Raw genomic sequence first — 24,221 nt, forward strand, 5'->3', positions numbered from 1 at the left:
ACCGGGCGGTAACTGGGTTATTGCTGGAGCCTTGATTCCAAAGCTTACAACCGCTTTTGACAATGCAGTTATGCAGCCTGAATCGAATCTCGGTAGATTAACGTTGATACTACATAAATTAACTACACGCTTGATTTGATAAACTATGCTCCATAGCTGCTAGTGTAGCATTTCACCGGAGTACATGGCACTCTACACTCTGCATACCGTGCTTGAAGCGATAACACTAGTGGGAGAACTGGAACCCTGCCATACGCCCTGGCTTCCGAAACCATCAAGTAATGTGTATTCACGGAAATGCGACACTGTAGCCGAATGTAATTGATACTGCCGATCAGGACTTGCCTCCTCCGGACTAATGCTGGACAATTGCATCAACTTGGCGGGGAAAGTTGGGGAAACCTGCTCCCGCATGACGAGGCATGCGTTATTCCGAAGAGGCTTTTGGACTTTGCAGACAAAGATGATTTCAACATTTTTAATCTTAAAACCTATAAATGATCAGTAATCGCCGTTGCAAAATCAAGTAGCAATCCAACAAGAACACCAACCAAGTAGCTGTTTGTGACTGCTGCAACTGCCATATACATGCGCACTCTTTTATATATGATCAATTCATCTATTTATTATACCCGTTAAATACTCAAAACAATGGTCGCCATTCCCAAGACCCAAACCGCAGCTACGGTTCCAAAGCTGGGTGGCGGCGTCGTCTTTAAGCACGACTATCCGGTTCCCCAACCTGGATATAATGAAGTCTTGGCCAAAATTCTCTATTCGGGCGTTTGTCAGAGCGGTAAGATTGAGCTCGCTAGAACCTTTGCCAAATCTCAATAGCACACATTCGTTGAACAGCATTTCTAACATTCTGAGCAGATCTCCATACGCAAGCGGGCACAGCGTTGGCAACAGATGGATCGTACTTCCACAATATTAAACTGCCCCATGTAGGAGGGCACGAGGGTATTGGCCGTATTGTGGCTCTGGGCCCTGGGGTAACTGATGACATTAAAATTGGCAGCTATATCGGTGTCCCGTTTATAGCCCGTGTTTGCCATCGATGCAAATTTTGTTTAGCTGGAAAAGAGCAATATTGCGCCAAGCAGTTGAATCACCTGCATCACACTGATGGAAGCTTCCAGGAATATATTGTCATGAGCGCTGGATATCTAGCTGTGCTGCCTGATGATATTGATCCGGTTCTCATGGGACCCATTCTCTGCGCGGGAGTGACTACTTATAAGGTAAGTTGTAGATTATAGTTATCGCCAAGATAGCGATTGGACATCTGCTAACAATGAGGTTGAATAGGCAGTCAGAAATGCAAATGTCAAGGCCGGCGATTCCGTAGTGATTGTTGGTGCTGGCGGTGGACTCGGCCATCTTGCAGGTAAACTCTGAACCAGGAAAAATCATCCCTCTTTCCATAATTAATCATGAGTGTTAGTTCAATATGCGTTGGCACAAGGAGCTATTGTCTATGGTGTCGACGGCGGTGCCGAGAAGGGAGAGTTCTTGAAGTCGTATGGTATCCACGGCTATATCGACTTTACGACTACGCCTGATGTTGTTGAAAAGGTCAAAGAGCTTACCAATGGCGGAGCAGATGCAGCCATAGTGGTAGCAAACAACCAAAAGGCTTATGCTCAGGCCGCAGAGATGCTTACTATCGGCGGAACGCTCAATTGTGTGGGCCTCCCACCGGACAAGGTCTATCTTCAGACTACCATCACCTCTATCGCACTCAAGGCCCTTAACATTACAGGTAATCTGGTTGGATCGCTTAAAGAGTGTCTAGAGGCGGTTGAATTTGTAAGAAGAGGCGTTGTGAAGCCCAAGGTTGTCGTTCGACCATTTGAGGACTTGCCGAAGATTTATGAAGAGCTCCTAAGAGGCGAAGTTTTGGGACGCATTGTGCTTAAAATTGCAAAGGACGAGTAGATTAGGCTCGCAATTACATGTTTAATACAAGAAGAAGAAAAAATTCAGTTAGTTGCTAAGACTTGCCGCACCATTTTAAAATAGGAAAGCTGTCTATGTGCTGGATGGGGAAAAAAAAAGTTTCGGATACGTTGCGAAGCATCTTTCCGACTTAATTGGGTCTACTAACGGAACACCATTTTCTTCGAAAGCGGGCTCTAAACGCATGCACTTAGTTCGTTGTAATGAATACAATTTTCGTAGGGCTTGTGGTGAGCATCACTTTGTCTGTTAGAATTGTTCTGAGACATACAACATATATAACAACTGAATATTGGGGAATATAGATTAAATCATGAAATATATATATATATATATATATATATATGCACACTTATATATTACAACATAAATCCCTAGGCGGATTGCTTGTGAACTTATCAAGGAAGTTGGTGATGCTGCCTTTCGCAACGCCAAAGAAATAACATATATATACGAACTAGAACAGCCCCCTCGAATGTTCCATATATAAAGGAAAGAAGTAGCATATATCTCTTTGTTCTAGTTGTGCGAATATTGAGTCACTGTTTGCCGATATGTCGCACGCACGAGGGGTAATTGCTAATCCACATCCACATTACCGTCGTTCGCGTACAATACATAGCAGTAGTTCTAACCCAAGTAAGCACCCAATGCCGCTATCAAACTACCCGAGTCAGAACGCCAGACTGCATTCCAGCCAATTGTGCTCGGAATAACGGGTCGCCAATGAACAAATGTGGACCAAAAGGCGCGCCATTAGAGGACATTGTAGTGCAGAAACCTCAGCAATTCTTAATCACCAGTGGCCGTTTTTTGTAAGCAATGTTGAAGGAAGGCATTTGTGCTCTGGGGAAATCTAAGCCATTGAATTATTTAAACCAAGTCTGTGACACTTATTCCAGTCCCTTATCATACCTATCAACTCAACACCCAAGAAGACAAAAACAATTACAAAATAATATTGCTTACCGTGTTGTTACTACGAGCGTATCATAAGCTTAAATATGTGTCAAGCAGCCGGCGATTCCTCATCCACTGAGCGAGCCACATTGACGGCCGCCGCCAGAACTCTGGTGCCTGACCATCCGGCTGCGCAAGAGGCCCTTGATGTTGCTCTTAAATCTCTGGCCCCTTCGCTATTCTATCACAGTTTTCGATTATTTATTTACGCTCAGGCGCTACTGAAGACACCAGCTGCGGGACTGCCCGGCTCTTTCGAGGCCTTCAAGGGAATTCCAGTTGAGCCCCATGTGCTCTTCGTTGCGTGCATCTACCACGACCTGAGCACGCTTGAAAAATATGATAGTAACCCCAAGCGCTTCGAGATTGTTGCTGCCGATGAAGCAGTCGCAGTGCTTCTCAAGCACGGCGTAAGCGAATCTGCTGCCCGAGAGGCTTGGCTCGCGATGTCGCTTCACACAACACCTCATATTCCAGAGAACCTCGGAGGCACTGTGCAGGCCGTCCGCCTGGGCATCAGGACCGAGTTTCGCGGATATCAGTTGTCAAAGGACGCGCTGACGGAGGAGCAGTGGAGGATTGTCAAGGAAGACCTGCCCCGTCTTGAGATCGAGAAAGATCTGGGAAATGCACTTGCGCAACAGGGAGTTCGCAATGAAGAAAAGGTACCCAGATTGACATGGGCAGGCGAGCTCACGAAATGGGCAAAGGCAAACCCAGGCTACGAAGGCGTCAACCAAGCGTTTTAAGGCGAGGCCAAGGATAATATCCCGAGAACATAATGAACATGGCAGGACGCAGTGTCAAGGGGCTGATTCTTGGCCATGTTCAACTCCGAAGCTGTATATAACCCAGATCTCACCGATATAATAAGAATACTCCGTGAGTGACTTAATGCCCGATTGGGGAATACACGTGTGCATGTTGCATTCAGCTGCGAACCCCTCTCATCCAAATAGTATTACATCGCATCCGATTACGTGAGCACAATGCTACAGTAAGTGAGCGAACAAGCGTTTCATTATACCCATCATCGGCACATGTAGTTTATGGGCTCAGGCATTAAAGATTAATGATCCATTTTACTCAGAGGTGCAGAAATCCAGTGTGCCGTAGATCCCGCAAGCTGGACAAGGCTGGAAACAGTGCAAACAACGGCAAAGAGCAAAATTACCGAGGCTAGCCGGACTCGCCAAACACGCAAGAAATAAGCCGAGAAAACTCTCCCTTCAATACAAACTCGCCATATAAGAAGCTTCATTGTGTCATTTTCTCGGCAATAAAAAGCACAACAAGACAAGATGAAGAACGCAGTTATGATATTTAGTAGGCATGGCGCTGCTAGGGCTACGCGACCGTTGTCAACTCGCAACTTCATGACAACCGCTAGATTATCCGCAGCGACGCCGCCACCGCGAGCATCGGAGAATGGAGCAATCAACCCAAGGTGGCTATCAGACTTACAGGGCCGATTAAGGAAATCTCTTTCGCTAAAGATTGCTCCTGAGAAGGCTGAAACAGTGAAAGATCGACTGGCGTATCTAGACAAGAACTGGCTTATGCTCTCAGCAGGTCGAGAAGGGTTCTTAGCCGAGCCTGAGAGAAGAGGAGTTGATGGGCACGCAATCCAGTGGGGAGATATGGTGAGCATGCCATATTAGTGTGATTAACTGTTAAGTAGAGAGCAGTACTGACTTTCTTTGCGATGTTGGTGAATGAAGGATTTGATGGTAAGTCTTTGATCCATGAGACGAAATCATTTATTGCCATGATCTAATTATTAATTGTCTGGAAAACAGGGTAAATAGCAGCCACAATTAGTCCTGTAGTTGTTTCAAATTACTAATGTCGTAAAGGACATGTCAACAATGTCATTTATAACCGATTCGCCGAGTCGGGTCGTGTCAACTGGGCCCGAAAGCTTGCTCAGTTTACAGATCCCAAGTACGAGCAGGAATGGTATGATCTTATGACACCAAAAGGCACCGGCCTCATACTCGCAAGTATTAGAACAGACTTCAAATTTGTAAGCCACATACATTCATCCATGAAAGAATAGTGTTGCTGCTTTGCGCGCCATAATTCTGACGTCAAAACAGCCCATGACTTTCCCGGATCGCATCACAGTTTTGCATAAACTCGTCACAAAGCCAGATTATAGCTCCGACCGCTTTTACCTAGACGTTGTTGTGTATTCGGAGCAGCAAAGGCGACCGGCAGCGAAGTGCTTTGAGGATATCGTTGTGTACGATTACAAGGCTGCTAAAAAGGCCCCTTTGAAACCGTTCATGGTTGACGAGCTGCGAGCGACGTTTGACCTGCAAGAACAGCGGAAATTGGATACAGAAAAGAAGATAGCTGAGCTACACGCATTTGTTGAGGAAGTGGAGAGTAGCGCTAATACGGCATAGTAATTTATGAAACGTTATACATAGAGTGAGGTAGAATAGACTTAATTGAAGCAGAAAAAAGGGCCATTAAGCGGTTGGATAGAGTGTATGTTGCTACAGAAGCCGGTTTTTTTGAAAAGAGAATACAACAAACTTCACTTAGAGATGGGAAAATAGGGATCATTTGTGCGTATAAACATGAGTATCATCAATTCATAGGTATTGACTCATCCCCGCAACGAAAGCTTCAATATATACATGAAGAAAAAGCTATATACATCATAAAAGGGCTTGTATGTGCGTGGCAACGAGCGGTTATCATTCCAACATCGTCACTGAGCCCAAGAAAACTCAGGCATATATACTATAATATCGCATCTCTCAAAGTTGTGCTATAAGATAGGAATTCTTTAGGTGGAGTACTGGGCGACGTAGCCAACCTCCATCATGCTGCCGTAGCCACCCAGGGTGTTGCCGTTGGTGTTTCCGGGCTGTTTTCGTGTTAGTAACTTGTATAGTGGAAGTTGTACGGAGAAAAAGGGGAATACATACGAAAGTGCCGCCAACAGCGACGTTGAGGATGATAAACAGAGGGCTGTGGGCAAGGCTGTTCCACACATTCTGGTTGTTAATTCTGGAACCAGAGACTTGGAAGTACTGAGCACCATCGAGGAACCAGGTGATGGTCTCGGATTGCCAGCTGCTGGGCGTACGGTCGATCTGGACACGCCAAGTGTGGAAGTTGTTGTTGCCGCCGTTGATGGCAGTGTTGCCTCCAATACCATTACCCTCGTTGCAGATACCGCCGGGAGACACATCGCAGTGGATGGTTCCGTAGCCTCTAGGCAGGTCATTGACCACCTCCATGATATCGATCTCACCACAAGCGGGCCAGCTGCCACCGGTACGGATCGAGTTACCCAGCATCCAGAAAGCGGGCCACATGCCCTGCTGGTTGCCCTGAGCGTTGTTACCGAAGCGAATGGAAGCCTCGACAGCGGTCACTCTGCCAGCACCGGGAGTGAAAGTGTAGGTAGACTCAAGACGACCAGAGGTCCAGCTGCCGCCGTTGTTCCAGGGGACAAGCTGAAGAGTGTTTCCACCACTGAGCTGAACATTCTGGGTGCTGGAAGAATAGGTCTCCTGCTCGTTGTTGACGCCCAAGTAACCAGTGATGATGTTCCAGTTGCCCGTGTTGGGAGAAGTACCGCCATTTCCGGCGAAGGAGTCGGACCAAATAAGGTTGTAACCGGAGTATGAGGGAGGAGCCCAAGCGTTGGAAGCTCCAACGAAGGCGAGAACAGCGGCAGCAATCTTAGGGGACCACATTTTTGCGTATGTAAATGGTGCTGTATATACAACTTGGGAAATGGGAATATGTACAGAAATTTGAAGCTTTTGGGAGAAAGGAGAGACAATACTAGGCTCCTGAGCCAAGAACAAGCTGTGATATCCTCGAGATATTGATGCTGATGCCAAAAAAGAAGACCCGGTAGATGAGAAGGCTTCTGGTCCTTTAAATATACAGCAGTATATGCATCGATATTGAATGAATGACAAAGCTCAGTCTGATCTAAGTTACGCCGAATGACCCCAAGTCATACCCAATGCCATTTTGGAAGGTGAGAAGCCTCCAAGGAACTATGCAAACAAGCCATCAAGGAAAGCATCCACACGCCATCGTCACCCGCGATAACAGTACAAGAGGCCGGGCCGATGATTGGAGTGCAACAGGGTTTGTAGATGGGCTCGAGCCAGGGCCATCTGAGCCCTAGTGTGCCTGGCCTCAGCACAAAACAAGCTTCGCAGTGGCCATGCTCCAGAAAGGGGGCCCATGTTCGGGAGGCGGGCTCATTGGTGGAGAAGCGCTATGGGACTCGATTGGGGGATAGAGGGATAATTGTCCAAGGGCTGGTGAGTAGAAATGCTATCTCGAAGAGGAATCTGCATACGTCTTCTGACGGAAGGGCCGATAGGCTGGATGGAACACGTGGGATGAAATTTTGTTACAACTCAATGAGGCCGTCGTTGAATCTCTTCGTGCGACCAGGATATAGGGCTATAGAGTTTTGTGGCTTCAAGATTGAGGATAGTTGATCGGGTCAATCTCCCGCTCGATGGCTCCGTAACTTACTTGCAGTTAGAGTAGCGATCTTCGTCGTGAGCCTGGTGATGTGCACGAGATAAGAAGTTGAGGTCGGGATGTTATCAGCAGTTCAACGAGAAACGGAGGAGATCTTCCTCACGTTCACAACTCTTGGCCAATCCCATCTGAGGAGGCTCGGTAGAGATGATAGGCAAACAGCGGCAAAGGTCAAGATTCCTCCTAAAGGAAGCTTGGCCCGGTTGGCGCTGTGCTCCATCTAGACAAGGGGCTTCCGTTTTCTGCCCATAATTTACTGAACAGGGCGACTGTTCAAAGAAGGGAATAGTACAACTGGTAGTGCAAAAAAGGCTGGTGCCTGACTATAGCCTTGTTGACCGGGGGGGTCGTCTGGGGTACAGAAGCTACGACATGTATACCACGCGCGAACGACTGCTAGGGGGCCAAGAGACCGGCGTTTGAGGCGGCATTAACATGATTCGATCGCGCATTGAGCTTGTGATGAAGGGAACATATCACAATGCACCGCCGACTGCTGCAAATGTCCGAGCCAGATGATGGTCGGTCACAGTCATCATCTCCTTCTTCACATCTCTCTCGTGAGTGCTGGGCAGTCATCGTGGAAATGTCACGCTCCTCCAGCTAGTTGAAAATCCGGGGTTTCCTCATCAGCGTGACAGCGAGATAATGCTGCAGAACACTGCTAGTTGACAAGTAGGACTGTGGGACTCCACACCATCTTTTCATCTCACGCCACTCACACGCGGCGCCACTCCATTGCCGCCGGAGCCATGGGTCGGGCGCCTCCCGCATTAAGGTTAGTGGAGGAGTATCTAGCAATATCCAGCAAGAGAGTGGAAAATTCTCCTGCTGTTCTGATATTACGGAGATACTGTTATGTGAGAGTTTCCTGGTTAGCTCGGCACGAGTCATATTGCTGCATACAGGTATGTACTTCAGACTGCATGAGGAACTGACCAGATGAGCACGCTATGCACCAGTCTGGATGCGAACCACACAGGTAACTTCCATGATCGGAAATGGCTCACATAGCCGCAAAGCTGGAGATAATAGCCGGCACTTCAGCCTTAGCCATCGTTGTCTCCGACGTATGGCCGTCAAGGCTAGGCGGCATATGTGATAGTATTGATATTCCCAGCCTTCAAAGGAAGGATCGCGATGCTTGATTGATGCTAGAGAGATTACGTCTCTAGGACTGCCGCTAGACCAGGCTCCATCCAGATTTCTATTGTACAGTACTGCTTTGCTGGAATTTGTATACCCCCGGATATTTGGATTGCAATTACCTTGCTTATTTGAGGATATTGCCCCTTCTCCAGACTTGCTCGGCACTTTGAGCCCTCGCTCTCGGTTAAAACATCCCCGAATCTAGCCCCAATCCCGGGAGAAAACCAACCGTGAATGCAAAAGACCATCACAACTGTCCATAACGTACCAGATTCTACTCGTGAACTACACGTATGTACTTAAGCTGCCTGGGACCTGCAGATTGCCATCATGCGCTAAGTTGAAAAGGAGAACGGCTAGAAAGAACCAAGCGCTGCAAATCCCGGATTGTGGCGTCTTTGAATCGGCGGCCCATCGAAGAAGCTACATACCAGAACAAGCCTCGCATATCGCCTACCTAGGTGAGCTGACTGTACGCTCTTTTGTACATTTACTGACCTTCCGCACTGCCTCATCTGGATCTCCCTGCGTATTGGACACATGCGGGAACCCGACGTTGTACTTACTTGTATGGACCCGGCGTATTGCTACTAGTGCAGTATCAGGTCTCCGCTTTTGGCCTCTGTAATGGGATATTGCTTGCAGGCAGCGGCGGTTAGTCAGCTTAGACAGATGCTTGTTATCAGAGGTCTCAGTGCATAGCGCCGAAGGCAAAGCCCTCGGGAGAGTCTCGCTCTTTACAGAGGTTCCCAGCCGCTTGGCAGCTTATGAGCGCCTGTACCTTTTTCTTTTTTAAGCAGCTCATCGCATAAGTCGGATCGCAGCTTGGGTCCCTGGCCCCTGGAGCAACATTGGTGCTTACCACATGGTGAATCGAGTTGGGATCCTTTAGGTGATGTTTAGTTATTCGCAGAATGCAGATCATTCAGCTGTGGCTTCGATCCTCATCGAGGCTGGATGCTGTTTACTTTAAAGCTTGAAAGAAGGCTCCTCGAGCTGTTTTAATATGCTCTTGAGTTGTCGTAGTTAGGGTTCTAAAGTTCTAAGCGGCGTCTTATCGCCGAAGACGTATCGGCGTTTGTTCTCCATGAACCCCGCGTTTTCTGCTTGATCTCACCTTAAACGCAGCCATTATTCGCGGAATGAAGTCATACGTTAATTAGTTTTGCTTTGCTGCGGGCGTCGGATTTTGTATATGGCTACTTGGTGCCTCGTAGATGTCAGAATTCTTATGGTTATAATCGAGTCACAATTTCCTCAACTTTCAAACCGCTGCAATTCTAGTATGGTATAATAGTCCAAGGGATTTCATCGTCGGCCCTTGCACCAACTATCCTGGTCTAACAACTATTACACCTTTGCTATCTTCAGCCTTTCCGACCCATTCTTAGCAACGTAAAATGTCCGCCGCAGCTGCCGTCTTCGCTCCGGGGTCAACCGCGCTGATTACCGGCGGCGCTTCCGGCGTTGGCCTTGCCATTGCTAAGCTCTGCCGCAGCAAGGGCATGAAGCTGCTGCTTGTAGATCGCAACGCCGAGGCTTTGGAAAAGGCCAAGGCTGAAGTTGGCTCATCATCATCAGATGTAGCCACCTCGGTTCTTGATGTGAGCAAGCTTGAAGGATGGGCATCACTCCGCGACGAAGCCGCCAAGACGTTTGGCTCAATCGAGCTTCTTGTTTTGAACGCGGGCATGGGCGCCAAAGGAACATGGGGAGATAGCGATTACTTTAGAACTGTAAGTGCCCGCAACTACTACATACTTGGGGGTTCTATATGAGCATAAAGCATCGGAGTGGTGCTCTCAGCGCTAATATTTCCACCACTGACAATGGCGTGTGCCTGCACACTACATAGGTCCTCGAGACGAACCTATTTGGCGTAATTCATGGTATCAACACCTTCCTCCCGGTAGTTCAAGAGGCTGCCAAAAGTCGGCCCACCTCCATTGTCATCACGGGCAGCAAACAGGGCATCACCAACCCTCCAGGAAATGCTGCATACAATGCGTCTAAATCTGCTGTAAAGACTCTTGCGGAGCATCTCAGCTGGGACCTGCGAGAGACCAAAACGAGTGTACACCTTCTTGTCCCAGGCTGGACATTCACAGGCATGGTGAGTAATTCTACCCGAACTAACTTCCCTTTTCATCTCTAGCAAGCCGATACATATACTACTATTCTATATCACCGTATATGAAGCTTACTTTTTACTTCTCTTTGCAGACTGGGGGCGGCCAGATCAAAGAAAAGCCGGCGGGTGCATGGGCACCGGAGCAAGTCGCCGACTTCTTGTATAAGAAGATGGAACAAGACAAATTTTATGTCATCTGCCCAGATAACGAAACTACCGAGGCGACGGACAAGAAGCGCATGCTGTGGAGCACTGGAGACATTATCAAAGAGCGACCACCGCTTACGCGCTGGCGACCAGAGTGGAAGGAGGAAGCAACAGAAACAATTGCGAAGACTGAAGTCTAAATGGCGTTTGGTCTAAATAGATGCTTTGTGATTTTGAGATGGTCTTGAGTTGGCCAAAACGATAGATCATTTAGCTGCTCGCCTAGTCCATTAGTATATCTCCCAAATGGCTGTTATTGATATGCAGCTGACACCGAAGCCAGTTAGCCGCCTACACAGAGAGCTATCAACGAAAACAAGCGTATACTTCATCAACCAGTTTAGCACGAATACACAATAGTCATCGTAGCATCTTAACACCAATTCAGTGTAACGTATTACCAGCATTCATCTAATTAAATTAATTAAGTCAGTGATATATGCCAAAAGGTGTGGCCTCATGAGCTCAGTGCCGGCGTCAATTCGGCGGAAGTGTAGGTTCCTACATGTAGACTAACCCCAGTCAGTTAACTGCTGGGAGATCAGAGCCCCTGGTGTGGCAGTCACCAATCATACACACATCCTTGGCAAAGCTGGATGCATTTTGGGCACTTTCTCAGGGGTGGACGAAAAAGGCCATTGCAAGGTACATTACTCCGCTGCAATATAATTAGTGTAAAGGGAGGAATATAGAAGAAACAGAAACTACCGGATCTCCCCACTAACTATCTGAAATAAACCGAGCCCCTTGGCCGTTAGCCTGGGACAACAAGGAGTAGTGCCTTGCGACGGGTCGATGGGCTTTAATTCTGCTTCTAAGACCCATATCTGGGCAAAGGACGGAGAAGTTCCGATTAAACACAGCTTACCTAAGAATACGTCTCATTCGGGCGACGTCTTACTCGCACGCATCACTCATCATTTCTTCTCTATGGAGTTGATGATTTCTTTAATAATTCACTCAATTAAAGCACTCTGTCGCCTGGTTGTCAAAATAGCTCCATCAATAACTCTTGAGTACAGTTCTAATATTCGTGGCCAAACAGCTTACTTGTATGCAGGAATCAACAAAGGAATGCCTGGTGTGTATGAAAGCCTATCTCATGTTTGGCATGAAATATTTTATGAAGACTTTTATTGCAGGGTAATACTATACCGATAAACGTGTGCTTTGAACAATTAGATATAATGATGTGTGTTATGTCACGAGCTTCGCCTTGGGGGTATAAACGGTTCTTGAGAAGTGCTTAACCTGTGTAGTCTCAGTTACTAGTCATCGAAATGAAGAAGTACAGGCTTGAACATTCTTCCAAAAAAGAATAAGGGGGTTTATGAACAATTACTAACTCCCATGACCTCGCAAATCTGGATTTAGCTTCAAATCTGAAGTAGGTATGCTTCTACCGCAATGCTGCTTCAGACATAGGCCGATTACTTCCATGTTATAATTTAAGTAGTTGTGTCTTTAAACTTCTCTAATGCAGTGGAAAAAAACTGGCAATAGGTGAAATAAAGCTGTTTTCCAGAATTTTTCAAATTGTCTTTTAACTAGGTATAAATGATGCGTTGTATAAAAGAGTGAGACATTTAGATATACAAGGTGCACCCACTTGTTTGATCAATGTGAAGATACAAATGAAGTGACAGTAGCTGTAGCTAATATTAATTACGTATGAGATAATGCCAATTTAACTATATATGTTTAATCTCAAATAGATGATTGGGGTCTGCTCAAACGAAAACACTCTTGGTATGTCGTCGGTGGGTTGGATCACACCAATAGGACAGATGGCTTGAATGACAAAGATTGAACCGAAAATGGAAATTAATACGAGTTCTAGAATGATGAAAGGGTTCTAGCTCTCGAGAAACTCGATTAGATCTTGGTGCGGTCTGATCGCTACGTGGGGGCAGTACGGATGGGGGTGTCGAAGTTACTGGAAAGCGGAGATTTTATACGAGAACAACGATGTAACACATGCATAAAAACTAAACAAGATAGTCTAAAGGATTTTTATAGCTAAAAATACTATTATTGATCTCATATAACCCTTTGTACACGCCACTCAGGCATATGTTCACCGATGCCCTTGGACGAAATTACCCGTTCACTATTCTGCGCCAAACTATGAGATTGCTCTTTGACGCGATTATAACTAAAATGCCTCGAGAGGCATATAATAACAGTTCTTATTGATGCCCATTGGTCGCTCGATGCTCATATGATTCATTAGATCCAATCTGTGTGTCGAAATTGCTCCAGTTCCACAGCCCTAATTCTGAGGGATTGCCGAGATTCGTGCCAGACAAAGTGCCAACTGGGTTTTGTTCATCTTCCCTAACCACACTGTGGCCAATTAAGTCATGGGGCTTGGAAGCTGGTGCTATGGCATCAGTTGGCTTTACTGTAAGGGTATTACCATGTAACTCCTGTATCTCGTCGCGAGGGGGGTCGGTAGCTAGTTCAGGTAAAATCGCGATAACAGTATTATCGAGCTCAGGCTTTTGATAGACGACACCCTTTGATCCAGATATGGCGGCAGCGATACTGCCTGGCAATTCCGCTTTCAGACCTAGATCTGACCTGTCTCCTTCGGATAAAACTTCTTGATCTGACGTCTGTTTTTGTAGTCGCTTCCTGCGTCTTAGGAAATATAAGGCCGCTGCGCCTATGAGGAGCGCAACCACAGGAATAACTATTCCAATTGCGATTTTTGCTCCGTTCCCAAAAGATTTCTTTGACGACAGGTCGTTGGTTGATGTACCGTCGGACGCCGCAGTTGGATCACTTGACTTGACTAAGAGTATTCTTATGGCTTCGGCGCTCAAGGCAGTGGGACTCGCAGATGCCGCTGTGCCACTAGAACATGATATTCCGTCTGTTACTGCAATAATATCGCCGGGGGGTGGTGTCGAGATGCAGAGATGTGGAGAGTTCGGATCGCAGGCATAATTACTAACGAAGAGCTGGTCAGCTATGTCTTTCACGTTAACTGATTCAGAAAGGGACAAACGGGTTAAGAGAGTAAAGCAGCCGCGGTTGAATATGATTGAATCAACTGAGTATAGGTATAGAGATGTTGAGGAAGAGGAGAGGAACAGGAATTTCGTACGATGGACAGCACCCTATTGCAATTTCGCCTTCATGCAACATGCTCCAAATAACGTTGTTGGCATTTGTCGCCGCCGCCGCCGCCGAGTTCGTAGACCCTTTGATGCGCTCTACGGTACACGTAGGCAAATATCCAGAAGGGCAAGCAAGCCCAGGAGAGTATATCGGGGGGTGTGAAGGCCACTTTCCAGTGTCATAGCTCGTTGGCTTAAAAGAGGAAGCGAACTTTGGAGGGTAGCATGACTGGGTAAGAGAAAAATCGCGATAACTGCTACTAATCTCAACGTTGCAAGATGAGCATAACCAATCTGTCGTTACCATACCACTATATATTCCATCTGTAGCTGTTCGGGCAACGGGACATGTAAATGCGCCATTAGTAGGTACGCCGCCATACCGGTGGTGCACGGCACACTTGACCATTGAACCCCGTGGCAGCCGTAGCCAATGGCTGCTCCCATGAACACAACATCTTCTGTAATAAATCGTAGCGATGTACAGTCGCCTGGCGGACTGAAGGTGGTTGTTAGTGGACCTAGATTAACACGTGTTGCTGTTGCTGTCGAGATGGCCTGCATCGCTGCCCACCTCGTCGTCTCGACTTTGTGAATTTGAGAATTTCTGTGGAAATAAGGTTGCTATACTTGTAGCAAAAGGTACCGAAATAACAATTTAGATGCTTGTAGGGCGTATGTAACAGCCTATTCTTGTCCATAAGGGATAAATACGGAACAGACAGCTGCTGAGATGCAAAGCCCGTTATCAAAAGGATGGGCATTAATATGGATAGAATGGCTCATATCCAATTATATATGAGTATAATTACCTCAAATATTAGAAAAACCTAAATACAAACTGCTACTAATCATCTGAGCCGATAAGTCGAAATGCTGGGCCAATATTTGACAGTGCGGACGCTCTCGATCGCATTCTCTCAATTCGAGTGTCGACATCTTCAAGCTCTTCAAGGTCCTCCTCATCCTCAGTGGCGTCATTGCTTTGATCCAAAGTACCTGCATCTTCTGTTGTATGGGATGATTCTCCTGTATGAGTTCTTCGAGCGCGCTTTTCGTGACTTTCTTGTCCCGCTAGACTGCTGCGCCTGCGCTCTGCCTTGAGCGCTGCCTCTACTTGTAACCGCATCGCCTCTTTAGTAGTCTCATCCACTATCACAGCATTATGACAACGTTTGTATGCGCCTATACTAGTCAAGATGAGTCCAACCACTTCATAAGCGAACAAGACCGGGAGTGCGTAAGACAGATGCGGATTGCAGCCGCCTGACCAGATGTCTGTTAGGATTTCATAGGCTGCGTGTGTAGGCAGGGCGTATCCCCAGCGATAGAAAGGCGACATCACACTGAACGGAAATACGATTGAGGTGATATTCACCACAATCCATGTGACGAGGGCCATCGAGACGAACTGCAGAGGTATCCAGATGGTGAAAGTGTCGAATATGAGAAAGTTGGCGTGGGCGTACAGCCATAAAGTCAGCCAGGTCAGAGCCCATTGACCTCCTGTTACATTCCAGTTCGCCTTGAACGCCCAGATTGCAGCAGAATTCACCAAAGCGCTAACCATGGTGAATGTAAGAGAAATAAAATCGCGAACAATTATGATTCGTCCAGGTGATATTTTCAAGAAGATTTTGAACTGGACATACAGTCCATTTAATGTAGCGAGGAAGAAGAAGTCTTCAATGAGAACCAACACAAAGGATATAGTGTTGTAAACCGCACGGGTGCCTTGAATTGTGGGCTTGATGTTGATTGCCGTCAGAGTCCAGGGATTGGTGAAGACAGATATAGCAGCAGAGTTGTTGGGCGGAATTGTGAGGAACGCAGAGGTGCCGTTGAGAGCGATGTAGGAAATGCGTGCAGCATCAGATAGTGTGTGAAGGTTCGTTGAGATGATACCATCCATGGAAGTAGGATACTTGGCTTCATTCCAGATAAATGTGAGCACGTCTGACGTGTTGTATACAGAGGTATTAGATCCAGCAATGGCTTGAGCTAAATTGACAGAAGCGACAGGAGATGTATATAGCGCGGCCCAATAGTGCGATCTGCAAATAGCTTCTCTCAGGTCGCCTGGAGTTGGGAATTGTGAAACTGCTTTCTCGATTAAAGCAGGAAATTGGTTAGACTGCAAAGAGCTGTAGGCTGTTCGCACAGCATCGCCGATGATTCCGCCGTCATAATCGATCCATAAGATGTGAACGTTGTGTGTTCGAGGAATTTGTTGAAAGAGAGATCCATATAAATAGCAGAAGAGACAGAAGAACAACAGAATATACAACACAAAGTTCAACAACGCTGCGGCAAAAAACTTGGGCCTAACTGCCGCGATCTCTGGATGAGAGATAGAAAGCTTATTCTCGCCAGCGCGAGGATAGAACTTGTTCATTATCGGCAGTGGTATGATGCACACAGCATTCGAAGAACGAGAGCAACAGAGGTTGGCCCCACAATCAAATAATTGCTTCTACATGTGCGTTTATACACGAGTTTCCGGAGAGTCCGGCAACAACCCGGTGGCCAATTGCCGCTAAAATGGAGGGCTATAATTCGGCGACTGCGTAAATCCTTTTTTATTTTTTATTTTTTTACTCGAGGATTATAGTTAACTTGTTTAGTAACTTGGTTTAGGCTAATTGAGACACTATGGTTGCATCGCAGAAGGCTATATCTATGCATATACGACAATGCGTAGCAGTTAGCTCGGCCCATCGCCCGACTAATTTGCAAAGCTATTTCCTGCTTAAACGAGTTTACGTATTTTAAAGACTTAGAATAATCAAAAAGATATGGGCAGTTGTTTCGTTTCGGAAGGTATGCCAGCTACAGTGTAAATTACATGTGATATATAACAGCGACAAGTGCGGTGTAAGAGGCTGTAAAGTTGTAAACTCGGACTCTGCTAGAGCCAATTCGGTTGTAAGCGCGAATCGTGACGAGCCACATCAAAAGCGTAAAAATGTACAAAGACAGAGAGATGGATCACGAAGACTCTGAGATGTGCGTCGTCCGTAAATAGTTAATAGACTGCGGAAAAATGGAAGAGTTTCACAAAAAAGAGACAAGAAAATAATCCAAAAAGAAATTGACAAAAATGTAACCCTTCTCCGAAGAGAATTACTCTCCGGGGACGGAATCGAACCGCCGACTTTTCGGTGAGATGTTATCCATTACAGCCGAACGCCATGAACCAACTAGACCACCCAGAGGAAGAAGAGTTGCAAAGAATTTCTTAAGTTGTGCTTATGAACTCTAGCAGCAAGAAAGTTCCCGATACTTTCGCATTACTGGTCGATATGTATGTATTTTATTCAACTGAGATAACCCGCGATGACATACTTTCGTTATCTATCTCGAATTTTGAACACGCAGGTTCAGCGACCATTGCTTGGCCTACTTTGGCCGTCATTTTCCCCCCACTTCCTTTCATTCTGAGTTAGAGGAACTAATTCGTCCACTATCCAACACAAAAACAACTTATAGGCTAAACTGCCCATATATAGATGTGTACAGTCTAGATGATCAAACCGTCGAAACTACAAAGAGTTCCAATTAATTGAACAAAGTCTCTGTGGCGCTAAACAAGATCAACCTTGAGACCCATATTTCTTTAATTCCATACTTATATGAGTCAGGCTTTATTGTGCCTCGTCTATTGAAGGTCTTTTTTTATGAGCCTTCGAATGCCGACTTATAAATAGGAGCACTGTTTGAATCAGGTTTTTGTACGGGTCCTCGAATGTTTCATCAGACTAATATTGACGACCAGGCCTTGTAAGCCTTGCTTGCTTGCATTTGAGAGGAATAACAACTTCTTCCTTGGATGAAAACAGATTGGATGCTTCCATTGTTATGTTTTGGAAGTTAAATGGGCTATTCAATTGTGTTAGCCCAATATCTCTTTCAATTACCCTCTCTAATGCCAAATAATACAAATAATAGGGACGATGTAAATGACCATAATATTGCTTTGAAAGGCTTCAAATCTTATCAAATATCACTACTTGTTGTATTTTTACACTTCCTTCCCCCTCAATTAATATAGTATATCCCAGCTCCATCACACTTAGAAACTTCCGAACTTTTAGAGCTACCCCATGCTCAGCTATTATCTTTGCCATCTACCCAAATACAGCAACATGAACAGAATGCTTCTAAGTAAACAAAGATGGGCGGTAGTTGTATTTGATTCTGCTCAGATCAAATGACATTACCACGGGTTTGCTTGAGACCACGAAGCTTAATGTCGCGCCACATCCAGGTACATCCCCAGCCAAGCACGATGAAGCACACACTGGTAATCAGCATGAGGCGCTGAGACTCTCCATATGCAATGGCAATACCATGCCGGATTTGCGTACCAACGGGGTATCCAAGCTGGGTATAGATATCGCCATAGATTGCGTCCACGGGAGCATCAGCTGGAAGATTCTTAATCAAGTTCTTCTTAAATGTGCCAGTCCAGATGGCGGCGGCAATCGTTGATCCAATGGCGCTACCAATACTAGAAAAGAGGTCAAGGATAGCCATAATAACGGCGACATGCTGATGATCCGAAGGGGCCATCATAGCCATCTCTCCAGCGACTACCATAGGGCCACCAGCAAAAGCGACAAAGATTTGAGTCATAACAATATAGCCGATATTCTGATCAGGCTGTCGGAACTGTATCATGAGCCCAACACCAAGCAGCGTCAGAGGGAGCGCATACAGAGTCGCGGTCCACTTGAACCTTCCAGTGAGGCGAGTAAAGTAGGCTAGGACGAGGGCCGCGAAGCAAGAACCGACGCGGTAAATGTTACCGATGTAAGTGGCTTTGGTAATACCGGTGTTCCAGACAACAAGTAGCATAGAGCTGAAATAACTACCCCAGATTGATGAGTTGGCAAACACAAAGAAGAACATCATACCCGCGAAGAACACCGTTCGATCCATCAGCAAATTTACTGGGATGAATTTGACAGGCGCCAGATATGCCTCATATAACACAAAGGTAATGATGAGAATGCCGCCGACGATAATGAAAGCGATGATGATTGGCGCACGCCACTGTTCCTCTTGGTACGAGTAGATGGAAAAAGAAAGCAAAAATAGAGCCATTCCAGTAGCAAGGATGAGAATACCGATTATATCCACATCGATGCAGTATTTCTTGACAGCGGAAAGAGTGAGTGTGCCAGATTTTGATTCAATCAACCCTTGCTTGCGAGCTTTGATGTGGTTCCAGATGAACAGTGCACCCAGAGGACCGACAACAACCGGAGTCACAATGGACCAGATTCCAAAGCCCCATCGCCAACCAATATGGGCAATGACACTGTCTGCGATTGGACCACCAGCGAAAGTGGTGGCGATATAGGGAGATGTTGCAAAAGCAAGCATCAGAGGTCGGTTTATAAGGGAGGTGGTATCGGCGATGAAGATGGTAATGCAGTAGCTGACGCCTTGGGCTCTAAAGAGGGTGCAAACATTGTTAGTCAACTCAGAAAGCTCAGCAGTACAATGAAAGAAAAAGACTCGACGTACCCAATAGACGAAAACACCTGGGCTGCAGCATAGGTCTCAACGTTGTTACAGGCAGCCATCATGATAAACCCGATAACCCAGATAAACAACATGAGGAGCAACCCCTGAGGCCTACCCCAAGTATCAAGAATCTTAGCCAACGGGAGTTTGGTAAGTCCGCCGAAAAGACTAGCCATAATACCAGTTGCTGCTGTCAATGAATGCCGCTGAAAAGAACTAGTGACGAAAGGAGTCAGAGCACCGGTGACAACCTCCTCGATTGATGTGATGAAGTAGATGAGCCAAATACTGTAATAATCGTACCAACATTAGCACAGTATCACGTTTGATTGATTGATTTTGTGATATTGTCTCACATAGCGTAGGCGCCAACCATGCTCCGCGTCGACCAGACCTGTGCCGCCGCTTCAATCTTTTGAACACCATCTTGAACATGTTCATCCCCGCCACTGCTCAAGTCAGGCTCCTCTGAAATTTCAGCAGGATCCTTGTGCGTTCTGCCTTTTTCATCGGCAATGTCTGATACGGCCGTGGCTATTTCCCCCTCAGGGGCAGCCTTTGAAAACAAACCCATTATGAGTAAAGAGAAGAGCTTTGTCACGTTCGACCAACGCTTATAGCGAAGTAAAGCTCACAAGCAGAGCCGAGGAGAAGGGGGCGGCAGATGGCGAGCTAGGGCATTTTCGGGCTGAGAATCCGGCTCCGACGGGTTTTTATATCTTTACATATTTTTTTGTGCGTGGCGGCACGTCTTGGCAAGCGTGGCAGAGTGGTAGAGCTAACAGAAACAAACAGTAATGCGTGTGGCCAAGGCGATCTAAAGCGGCAGGGTTTCCCAAGAAAATGCCTCTCGGAAAGCGATCGGGTTACGAAAAAGCGGCATACAAGCGTTGACATGAACAGAAAGAATGCCGTGCTGCGTAGGAATGCCAGGGATCAAGGCCGCAGCCCCTCTCCTCGCGCATCCTCCGCGGGTGTAGGACCGGGATGGCATCCAATAACTTGATCTTATCTGATCATCAGATAAATTTTTTTATCAGATCATATCCACCAACATCACCAAGCCCGCCAGTCACAGCTCGCCGCCCAGCCTCAGCTTCGTATAGCGCCAACACTTTTCCAGCACTTAACCATTTTAGCTTGCGGCCGGTGACTGCCAAGGCATGGCTCGGCCAATATGCAGTATTGAACCAAGCCGCATGTGAAATTAGAGTAATAAGCACCCGAGCGATTTCGGCTGGAAAGACGCTTGTTGCTCTTTAGCACTTGTCAAACGGGTAAGGTTAATTGGCATAATTGGAAAAGTTCTAGACAAGAGGCTGGATATCGATGGCAAAAGTCCCATGGCCTGGGCGCCTTGACGCGCGATTTAGAAAATTCTTTGGGCTACATGTACATATGTTGCGTATCCCCCTGTTCGGTCTGTTGGGTTGAATCATTTAAAATCCCCTTCTAGGCATCAAGCCATCTTTTGTTTCCTTTCGTTTTCTTTTGGGCACTTCATTTGGTCACCTACTAAAAGCTCTTCGCCTTGGCAACTTGCTCTTCAACTCACCGTCATGAAGACTAACACACTCCTCTTTGCGGCCTCTATGGCTGTGACTGTGGCCGCACAGAGTCTATCAGACTACTTTCCTCAGTGTTCCATTGACTGCCTTGAAGATGCGACTAAGAAGGCAACCGACTGCTCCGTAACTGACGCAGTCTGCTTCTGTGTTCAGAGCAACTACGAGGCTATCTACAACCAGGGGCTGACGTGTGTGCTCAAAGACTGTGGCAAGGATGTTGCCGTCGGTAAGATTCAATTTTTTCCACGCCAATGGAAGTATAAACAAACTGACACGCATAATATAGACAAGGTCCTCCCCGCTGCTATCCAGTTTTGCTCCGCTGCCTCTTCTTCCGCGACTGCAGCGGCCACAGCCAATTCTGCATCTACGACCGCTGCCACAACTCCAAAGACTACGCAAGCGACTCAAACCACGGAAGCAGCAGAGACGACATCGTCTGCTCAGTCATCCGCAAAGCCCACAACTACAGCAGCTGTAACCTCAAATACCGTGGCATCTGGTCGACCTGCGTCGACTACAGGCACCACGACTTCGCTGAGCACTGCGGCTGCGGCTGCTGCGAAGCCATTGGTCACCGCCGCAATGCTTGTTGCCGGCGCAGCAGTGGCAATGATTTAAGAGTTATACGTATAAGCGAGATTGATCTTTTACCATCTACCAGATGCTCTTTTCGATTTAGATCGGAAGCGTGGTGGGAACTTGAAACCAGAATCTTGTGATAGCCCAGTTCGATCTGAAGATGCATGTATGACATGTATGGACAGGATCATTCCTAATTGATTAAACAAGGACTAGCTTTCCATGCAGGTACCGATGATAGGTTGGGACAGAGATAATTTTTAATAGAATTATATATGTTGTGATACTCACCCTTTTGCGACGTGTAGTTGCAGGCATGTCGAGAAACGACGGTCAAAAGTGGCATATGTTCTCATATACGTGTACCTCATATCAATGATGGCAGATCGACGGCCCAGCATAAATGCATGTTTCGTACCCGGTACATGGTAGACAGGTACATGTACATGGGCTGTCTGTCAAAACAACGCCCTGCCGCCGGACTGGCGGTGTCCCAGGACGCAAATCATGTGGTCGCAGTCCATGATGTCAGCGGACTGCCAGCGTCTTAGCGCTCGTCAAAAAGCCGCAGCAGCGCACATGCAGCGCCGAAAAAATAATCGCCCCCCGTCCAGCGCATCAGACGACGACCAGCATCAATCAATCTGCGGTTTCAGAAGGCCGCCGTCTCCCGTGCAACTTCTGTGCATGCCAACCACGTCTTGGATCGGTTTACGTGGCGGCCACGGCGCGATGGAGACTGGCGAGCACGCCGGCGAAAAAGGGACGTCCACGTGACCCCTTTGCGCAGAGCTTGTGGACGCCAAGGGACCCAAACCCGACCACCCCACCGGCCCGTATGCGGCAGGTCACGATTCTGGCTGGCGCTGACCCAGCAGGCGCCTCGACCCGACTCTCTGCTGTGCCGTGCCGGACTGTGCTCGAAAACCCACGAGACTTATATCCCCAGGGCCGCCGTGCTGCTGCTTCACACGGGCCTGCCGATAAGGGGGTCTCGCCGTGTTTGCCTGCGAGCCTCGAAATCCCGGTACTGTGATCCTGATCCTGATCCTGCCCCGGCGACGGATGACCGCCGCCCGGCTCTAGGGACCGATCTGATCTGATCCCGCCATGTCTGAAGACGACATCGACCTCGTCGGCCAGGATGCTCAAGGGCCCGGCCGTGTCGATCGCGACCGCCGGGCGCCGAGGTTTAGCTGGACGCCCGCCTACGAGACCACCTTCTTCCGCAGCCTGTGCGAGAGCGTGCAGCTGGGCATGCGAGAGAACAGCAGCTTCAAGGCCGAGGCGTGGGAACGCGCCGCCCAGGCCCTCCAGGAGCATCACGGCGCTTATCCGGCTAAAAGCCACCTGATCAACAAGAGCGACAATGCCCGCAAGCGATTTCGACTGTGGCGAGGCCTGCGAGAAGACCCGGAATTCCTGTACAACGCCCAGACGAGGACTGTGACGGCGACCGAGGAAGCATGGAAAGCGCACATCGAGGTTAGTTGGGCCGCAGCTCGCCCACACGCCTGTCGCCGACGCCGGTTTGCTGATTTGACATAGCGCGAGCCTTTGTCGCGGGCCCTCAGGGGGAGGCCCTTTGACCACGAAGAATACATGGAGGTGCTGTATCCGGACGTTGTTGGGTCCGGAGGTGCGCCGAAGAGGATCATGAAGCCTCGGCGGAAGACCGACGGCCAGCCTTGCGACGATACGGAGATGCCGGGCACAGGCGTTTTAAATCTGCAGGCCGACTCGATACCTCTTGTAGTACAAGACAGCACTGATGGGCAGGGCCAACCCCCATCGCCGCAAAAGAGCTCCCAGAATCAGGCTCCGGTAGCTGTTTCGTCCGGACCAGGCGCTCAGCAACGTCCTACCACCGCGCCTTCTGTACCACGCAACCTGACTGCTGGGCAGGCAACGGTTCTCACACCTCCTGAAGACTCGCAGCCTCAGAGCCGGAAGCGACCCTCGCCCATGGCTTCGTTGCAGCCTGCCGACTTTTCTCAGCAAGCGCCTGGACCGACCATGTCACAATCTGCTTTACCAACCTCGCCAGAAAAGCGCCGTCGACTGTCCCATCGAGATGAGAGTAGCGCAGGTACAAGTGCACCTACGCCTCTATTACCTACGCCTCTATTGGGCTCTTCTCTCCCAGCCGCGGGAACAAAATCGACCCCTGACAGCCGATCTCGTCCGGAGACCCAGGCCGCCCATCTTCAGACGATTATAGACGCGCTTGACTACTTTTCCAAGGCAAGTAGATCGCGTATGTGGAGGGAAGAGGCAGTCGATCTGTTATTCAAGGATTTCGCCGACGAGGATTCCGATCTGAAGATTAGCATATCAGAGAACGTCTTGAGTGATGAACACAAGGCCATGGTGTTCTGCAAGATGCCCTTACATTTGCGGCAGCACTGGGTTAAAAAGCTTCGTGGCGCCAAGACATGAAGAGAGCGACTTTTGAGATACCCCCCCTCTTGG

General features: G+C 47.7%; 11 protein-coding genes and 1 non-coding gene across 12 annotated transcripts; 7 read left to right on the forward strand and 5 right to left on the reverse strand.

Moving 5' to 3' along the window:
* The first annotated feature begins 474 nt into the window (after positions 1-474).
* On the forward strand, positions 475-2,147 carry TrAFT101_006780 (uncharacterized protein). Its single transcript, XM_024902673.2, has 4 exons — positions 475-796; positions 877-1,244; positions 1,312-1,390; positions 1,448-2,147. The coding sequence occupies exons 1-4, from the start codon at positions 652-654 to the stop codon at positions 1,939-1,941; spliced, it is 1,086 nt and encodes a 361-aa protein (XP_024758431.1). The 5' UTR covers positions 475-651; the 3' UTR covers positions 1,942-2,147.
* An 819-nt stretch (positions 2,148-2,966) lies between these two features.
* On the forward strand, positions 2,967-3,671 carry TrAFT101_006781 (uncharacterized protein; the record flags this gene model as incomplete). The annotated part of the gene is made up of 1 exon (XM_024903343.2): positions 2,967-3,671. The coding sequence occupies one exon, from the start codon at positions 2,967-2,969 to the stop codon at positions 3,669-3,671; it is 705 nt and encodes a 234-aa protein (XP_024758432.2).
* A 552-nt stretch (positions 3,672-4,223) lies between these two features.
* TrAFT101_006782 (uncharacterized protein) lies at positions 4,224-4,583 on the forward strand (the record flags this gene model as incomplete). The annotated part of the gene is made up of 1 exon (XM_066127877.1): positions 4,224-4,583. The coding sequence occupies one exon, from the start codon at positions 4,224-4,226 to the stop codon at positions 4,581-4,583; it is 360 nt and encodes a 119-aa protein (XP_065983990.1).
* Positions 4,584-4,891: 308 nt separating this feature from the next.
* Positions 4,892-5,333, forward strand: TrAFT101_006783 (uncharacterized protein; the record flags this gene model as incomplete). Its single annotated transcript, XM_024900668.2, has 2 exons — positions 4,892-4,948; positions 5,022-5,333. The coding sequence occupies 2 exons, from the start codon at positions 4,892-4,894 to the stop codon at positions 5,331-5,333; spliced, it is 369 nt and encodes a 122-aa protein (XP_024758433.2).
* A 171-nt stretch (positions 5,334-5,504) lies between these two features.
* Positions 5,505-7,401, reverse strand: TrAFT101_006784 (uncharacterized protein). Its single transcript, XM_024902020.2, has 2 exons — positions 5,865-7,401; positions 5,505-5,803 (listed from the first exon to the last, which is right to left on the reverse strand). Exons 1-2 carry the CDS (start codon positions 6,639-6,641, stop codon positions 5,723-5,725), a joined length of 858 nt encoding a protein of 285 aa, XP_024758434.1. The 5' UTR covers positions 6,642-7,401; the 3' UTR covers positions 5,505-5,722.
* A 2,363-nt stretch (positions 7,402-9,764) lies between these two features.
* On the forward strand, positions 9,765-11,398 carry TrAFT101_006785 (uncharacterized protein). Its single transcript, XM_024900642.2, has 4 exons — positions 9,765-10,340; positions 10,460-10,717; positions 10,828-11,175; positions 11,226-11,398. The coding sequence occupies exons 1-3, from the start codon at positions 10,005-10,007 to the stop codon at positions 11,080-11,082; spliced, it is 849 nt and encodes a 282-aa protein (XP_024758435.1). The 5' UTR covers positions 9,765-10,004; the 3' UTR covers positions 11,083-11,175; positions 11,226-11,398.
* Positions 11,399-13,000: 1,602 nt separating this feature from the next.
* TrAFT101_006786 (uncharacterized protein) lies at positions 13,001-14,196 on the reverse strand. The gene is made up of 2 exons (XM_024900706.2): positions 14,055-14,196; positions 13,001-13,897 (listed from the first exon to the last, which is right to left on the reverse strand). Exons 1-2 carry the CDS (start codon positions 14,093-14,095, stop codon positions 13,132-13,134), a joined length of 807 nt encoding a protein of 268 aa, XP_024758436.2. The 5' UTR covers positions 14,096-14,196; the 3' UTR covers positions 13,001-13,131.
* A 554-nt stretch (positions 14,197-14,750) lies between these two features.
* Positions 14,751-16,462, reverse strand: TrAFT101_006787 (uncharacterized protein; the record flags this gene model as incomplete). The annotated part of the gene is made up of 2 exons (XM_024903345.2): positions 14,751-14,795; positions 14,880-16,462. One exon carries the CDS (start codon positions 16,460-16,462, stop codon positions 14,915-14,917), a length of 1,548 nt encoding a protein of 515 aa, XP_024758437.2. The 3' UTR covers positions 14,751-14,795; positions 14,880-14,914.
* Positions 16,463-17,194: 732 nt separating this feature from the next.
* TrAFT101_006788 lies at positions 17,195-17,282 on the reverse strand. The gene has a single exon. It is a non-coding gene; the product is annotated as a tRNA-Tyr (tRNA).
* A 682-nt stretch (positions 17,283-17,964) lies between these two features.
* Positions 17,965-20,574, reverse strand: TrAFT101_006789 (uncharacterized protein). Its single transcript, XM_024908523.2, has 3 exons — positions 19,956-20,574; positions 19,600-19,887; positions 17,965-19,525 (listed from the first exon to the last, which is right to left on the reverse strand). Exons 1-3 carry the CDS (start codon positions 20,171-20,173, stop codon positions 18,274-18,276), a joined length of 1,758 nt encoding a protein of 585 aa, XP_024758438.1. The 5' UTR covers positions 20,174-20,574; the 3' UTR covers positions 17,965-18,273.
* A 584-nt stretch (positions 20,575-21,158) lies between these two features.
* TrAFT101_006790 (uncharacterized protein) lies at positions 21,159-21,788 on the forward strand (the record flags this gene model as incomplete). Its single annotated transcript, XM_024908524.2, has 2 exons — positions 21,159-21,393; positions 21,454-21,788. 2 exons carry the CDS (start codon positions 21,159-21,161, stop codon positions 21,786-21,788), a joined length of 570 nt encoding a protein of 189 aa, XP_024758439.1.
* Positions 21,789-22,859: 1,071 nt separating this feature from the next.
* TrAFT101_006791 (uncharacterized protein) lies at positions 22,860-24,188 on the forward strand (the record flags this gene model as incomplete). The annotated part of the gene is made up of 2 exons (XM_024906891.2): positions 22,860-23,234; positions 23,298-24,188. The coding sequence occupies 2 exons, from the start codon at positions 22,860-22,862 to the stop codon at positions 24,186-24,188; spliced, it is 1,266 nt and encodes a 421-aa protein (XP_024758440.2).
* Positions 24,189-24,221: the final 33 nt, after the last annotated feature.

Source organism: Trichoderma asperellum, chromosome 4 (assembly GCF_020647865.1).
Source record: "Trichoderma asperellum chromosome 4, complete sequence".
Lineage (NCBI taxonomy): Eukaryota > Fungi > Ascomycota > Sordariomycetes > Hypocreales > Hypocreaceae > Trichoderma > Trichoderma asperellum.